Below are 4,729 nucleotides of genomic sequence, written 5' to 3'. Positions count from 1 at the left end.
TTTTCTAAATAGTTTTTTTTTTTTTTTTATTTGAATTTTTCTAAGCCATTTTGAAGGCTAGAGTTACAGCTCGTTACAAATATCTTCGGTAAGGGAGGGGATGCAGATTGAAAATAGACTAAGCTATTCCATAGTACCTCTGCATGGGTATCTTTTGAAAGAGAAGGCTTTTTTTCCTGTTTTCCAAATCTTCCTTCTTTCAAAGGATGAGTTAAAGTACGAAATTCAAGAATCAAACTACTGCTCATCTTATCTGTCCCTGTAGTTGCACCTTTCTCCATAGACTATTATAGGAAGCTAAAGTACAAAGTACCAGCTACTAAGCTCCCCAGTGATGGAGCTTGCTGTATTTAAACTATCTTCTCAGTGAGGGCTTTGCCTGTGAAATACTAAATTCAGCATGAATTGTGTTCCCAAGTTCAGCAGCAGCTTTCTCCTGCTGCTGGCAGATTGTGCCCAAGTCCCATGAGTGATTCTGTCATGTCCTGGAGGTGGAACGCACCGAACTAAATTACTCATTGGTGGAGTTCATTTTGGTTTCTCCCACAGCTGGAGTTCAAGAAAAATCTGCCTTGTGTTCTTGGTGTTTGGAAATAGATGCTAATCCTGCAGTACCAGAATTGGCTAAATCCACCCAGTCTGAAGGAGGCTGTGAGGCTTGTTTAACTGGAGAGTTGAGATGCTTGTCCCATTCCCTGTCTTCACTAATTACCAAAGGCGCTTAAGAAGAGCAAATGTGTTACTGTGATCTAATCTCTTCTCCAGGTTGAGGTCTGGCTGAATCATGTGCTAGACAGCATGAGGGCTACTGTGAGAGATGAGATGACGGAAGCCGTCATGGCTTATGAGGAGAAGCCAAGGGAACAGTGGATCTTTGACTACCCTGCCCAGGTATCTGCCACTGCTCCTCATCTCCACTCAGGCTGGCACATGGGAAAGGCAGTGCTTGGCTTCCCCTTCAGTCCTGCCCTTCCCTTCTTTCAGTAATGGCCTCTAGCTATGGATGGGGACGTTTCTGGCCTCCACTGTGCTTTCCAGGAGGGAGGAAGGATGAGTTGTCCTTTATCCTGGCAATCTCCTGATGGAGTTTCCAGGCTGAGCTCCATGCTCTGATTAGGGGTCCAGGGAGGATACGCTCTTGGCTGGGTTACAGAGCTCGGGGGCTTGGGCAGTGCCAGCTGCACCCTGTGGGTCATGGGAAGTCTATACATCCAGAGGAGTGAGAGGTGCAGCAGGAAAACAAAGTGGTGAGCCCTAATGAGAGAAAAGAGCCCCTCAGATGCACCTCTGACAGACTCGTGGTCTCCAGCTCTTCCTCCTCTGCTGTGTCAGGCATGTGAAAGGTGCTGATTGACTAATAAGTAGCTGCTAAATGGGTCTACCACTGATATGATGTTTTAAATGAATGTCACGGGGCAGATCCCTGTTGTCCTGTCTGCTGTGACTACTATGTGAAAAAATACTTAATTTCATGTCATGGATACTTCATCCTTGATCTCCCTGTGGATCAGACACTCTTGAACGTAAGGAAGCTCTGGTGTTTTCCCTGATACTGAGCCAGCCCATTTCCCTAGGTGGCTCTTTCCTGCACCCAGATCTGGTGGACAACAGAGGTTGGGATTGCCTTCGCCAGGGTGGAGGAAGGCTACGAGAATGCGATGAAGGAATATCACAAGAAGCAAGTGACTCAGCTGAACACCCTCGTTACCATGCTGATTGGGCAGCTCTCCAAGGGTGACAGGCAGAAAATCATGACCATATGCACCATCGATGTGCACGCTCGGGACGTGGTGGCAAAGATGATAGCGCAGAAGGTTTGTGTTCGCAGCTCAGCATGGTCCTGTGTTGGGCGTTGGAGCGGGGGTTACAGGAGTGATAGACCAACCACAGGCCATTCAGATCACTGCCCGTCTCAGTGGGAGATACACAACTAAATTTACTTCTACAATGTTTGCGGTAAGGAGGCAGAAAGCCACCGTAAGCCTGCAGTGCTGTTCTGTATCATGGCCATGCAACACCAAGGAGCGTGTTGTACTTGCCACATTCACACCAGGAGTGAGAGTGTAGCCCTGTGTTCTGTTGCCAAGGCACGTGTTGGTGGATGATGGCATTGTGTTGGGAGGCTGCTGGATGCAGTCTCAGTTATGTCTTTAGAAAGTAAAAAAAAGCATTTGGGCTTTTCTTTTTGTAGCTTCCTTGGTCTGGTGTGGGGGCACAGGGACTCCTTTGGGACTCCTTTGTCCTGCATACCTCTCCCACACCACTCCCCTGTCCTTGACACTGTGTCAAGTATCCAGCCCTGAAGGTGGGTGGGAAGGTGCCCTGAGTGTGCTGGGTTGTGGCTTTACCCTCATCTGTGTCCTCTTGGAGGCAGCCAGGCTGCTCGCAGGGTTTCTGGCTTCAAGGCTCAGATGGGCTTGGTGGTGCCTTGGCCCAGTTTGTGGTGAAGTGGTCCATCTGCTGGGCCTATCTGCTGGTTGTGCAGAGGTCACTGGCCATGGCTGTCCTTGTCCCCCTGTTCCCAGCCTGTCTCCCTGGTGCTGTCTGTGGCCCCTTCCCTGTCTAGACAGCCTCTGCTCCTTCTCTCATTCTGTTTGCGTTATAAGAGCCTCTTCATGGCTTGCTGCTTCTTAAATCTCCTCTTCAGGAGTCTTTTTGTGCTGCTCTTTCTCTTGGGTATTCACTTTTCCCTCTCCCACCAACGTGGTTACTAATTTCGTTCTTACCCGCTATTGATGGGAGATGGGGAGGTGACATTTCTCACCACATTACAGGGAGGTGACCTTCCTCACCACACCTGCCTTCACAGTGAGGACCAATGCACCCCTGATGAAAACTTCATTGAAGTCACCATCATGGCACCTGAGCTGTGTGTGCCTGGCATCCCTGGCCTTCCCGTGATGGTGCTTGTGGGTGTGTTGCAGGTGGACAATGCCCAGGCGTTCATTTGGCTGTCACAGCTCCGGCACAGATGGTCGGATGAGGAACGGCACTGCTTTGCCAACATCTGTGATGCCCAGTTCCTGTACTCCTATGAATACCTTGGCAATACCCCTCGGCTTGTGATCACTCCACTGACAGACAGGTAAGTCCCCTGGAAATACCATCATAGCTAGGCTTTGCCACGCAGTTAGAGAAAGAGCTGCCAACCAAAGATGGATTTAGTTTGGACACCCACATCCCTCTTGTTCTTTCTCCGTGTCCCAGCAATCCGGTGGCAGAGCTCTAACTCTCACCTGGTTTGTGATTTGATGGTGGTACCCTCTGGGGTATCTGTGCCTCAGATCTCGGGGTAGGATTCAGCTCACAGATTAAGACGCTCAGTTGTGGGTGTCTGCCTGTGCACAAGAAGACCACACCCCATAGAGCTGGTGAGTCTAGAAAGCTTTCATCCTGTCTTGAAGTAGACATCTACCACTTGGTTCAGTTGTCTCAATGGGGACACCTAGGGTGACTTGAGATGCTCTGCGTTGTCCCACCTGGCTTCCAGCTGCCAATCCAGAAATGTGCAAGTCTCCTGTGGACCCCTTCTCATATCTTTCCACCCTATGTGACATTTCAGTAGCCAGGAGCATCTCAGGTGGCTCTAGTCACCCATGTTAGTCAGCTGAGACAAGCCCCCATGCATTATCAGGTTTTGTTGGCCATGTTGATTACAGCTCTGTGGCTTATACAGGGAGTATAGACACCCACATGTGGGCATGTCCCTGGTGTCCATCATCAGCATGATGGAGAAGCTTTGGGGCTTGCTGCAGCATTGAATGGGATCATTCATAGGCCATCTGAACAGGTTTCTGTGGGTGGTGGGGAATGGGATCCTTTGGGCTGAAGAGCACTGGGAAGCAAAAGGAAGGTCTTTCAGAAAAGCCAACCTTTTCTCATACTATCTGGGACATGCCCAATATCAATGAGTGGTATGAGGATCCAAAGAAAGCACAACCTGGACTTGAAGAGGTTGGGCAGACCCTGGTGGAAGACAAGTATCTCTTGGAGAAGACACAGCTGGGCAGAGGTGGTAATTAATGCCCAAGAGGACTGCCAGCTTAGACATGCACCCTGCTCATGTATAGCTCTTCAGAAGAAAGGCTCTCCTGAGTGCATTGCCCTAGTGCCGTTTCTCTGCAGCCCAACAGTGACCTGTTGGACCAAGTCTCAGTCTATTTCCTTTTTTCCTTCATCCTTCACTGTGAAAGATGTTACATCACCCTGACCCAGTCGCTGCACCTGACCATGAGCGGAGCACCTGCGGGCCCTGCAGGCACTGGCAAGACGGAGACTACGAAAGATTTGGGGCGAGCCCTGGGCATCATGGTGTATGTGTTTAACTGCTCCGAGCAGATGGACTACAAGGTACTGCTCCCACTTTGGTCGCAGTGCTGTCACATGGGGCTGGGGATGCTCGGGGCCCGATGAAACCTGAAGGATGAGAGTAATCCAGCTTTGATCACTTTGACCTCTTTGAGATCGCTTTGATCCATCACCTCTCCTTAAATCCCTGCTACATTCCTTTCTGCTGAACACCTTTTTCTCCTTCTCCCTTTTCTTCTCTAAGACTTGCACAAGGTTCTTCAGGAGACAGAGACCCGAACTGTGCTCTCTGCCTTGTTATGCCTTTCCCTTCCCTTCTGGAGTTAGATTCCATGTGAAATGCTTCAAAAATTTTGGCCTGTTCAGTTGAGACCGAGGCTGTGTGTTGTGGTTTAACCTCAGCCAGCAACTGAGCACCACA

The 4,729-nt window shown here is 49.7% G+C and overlaps 1 protein-coding gene across 1 annotated transcript in view; it reads left to right on the top strand.

The window, feature by feature from the left end:
* Positions 1-4,729, top strand: part of DNAH9 (dynein axonemal heavy chain 9) — a 214,927-nt gene that overhangs the window by 43,451 nt on the left and 166,747 nt on the right. The window contains exons 25-27 of the mRNA XM_009280185.1: positions 1,575-1,814; positions 2,925-3,085; positions 4,194-4,350. Coding sequence (XP_009278460.1) covers positions 1,575-1,814; positions 2,925-3,085; positions 4,194-4,350 — 558 coding nt within the window. The remainder of the gene's footprint in view (positions 1-1,574; positions 1,815-2,924; positions 3,086-4,193; positions 4,351-4,729) is intronic.

Source organism: Aptenodytes forsteri, unplaced genomic scaffold (assembly GCF_000699145.1).
Source record: "Aptenodytes forsteri isolate BGI_AS27 unplaced genomic scaffold, ASM69914v1 Scaffold707, whole genome shotgun sequence".
In the NCBI taxonomy this organism is placed as follows: domain Eukaryota; kingdom Metazoa; phylum Chordata; class Aves; order Sphenisciformes; family Spheniscidae; genus Aptenodytes; species Aptenodytes forsteri.
Note: the sequence above shows the minus strand (reverse complement) of the source record. Positions and strands in the feature narration are given on the sequence as shown.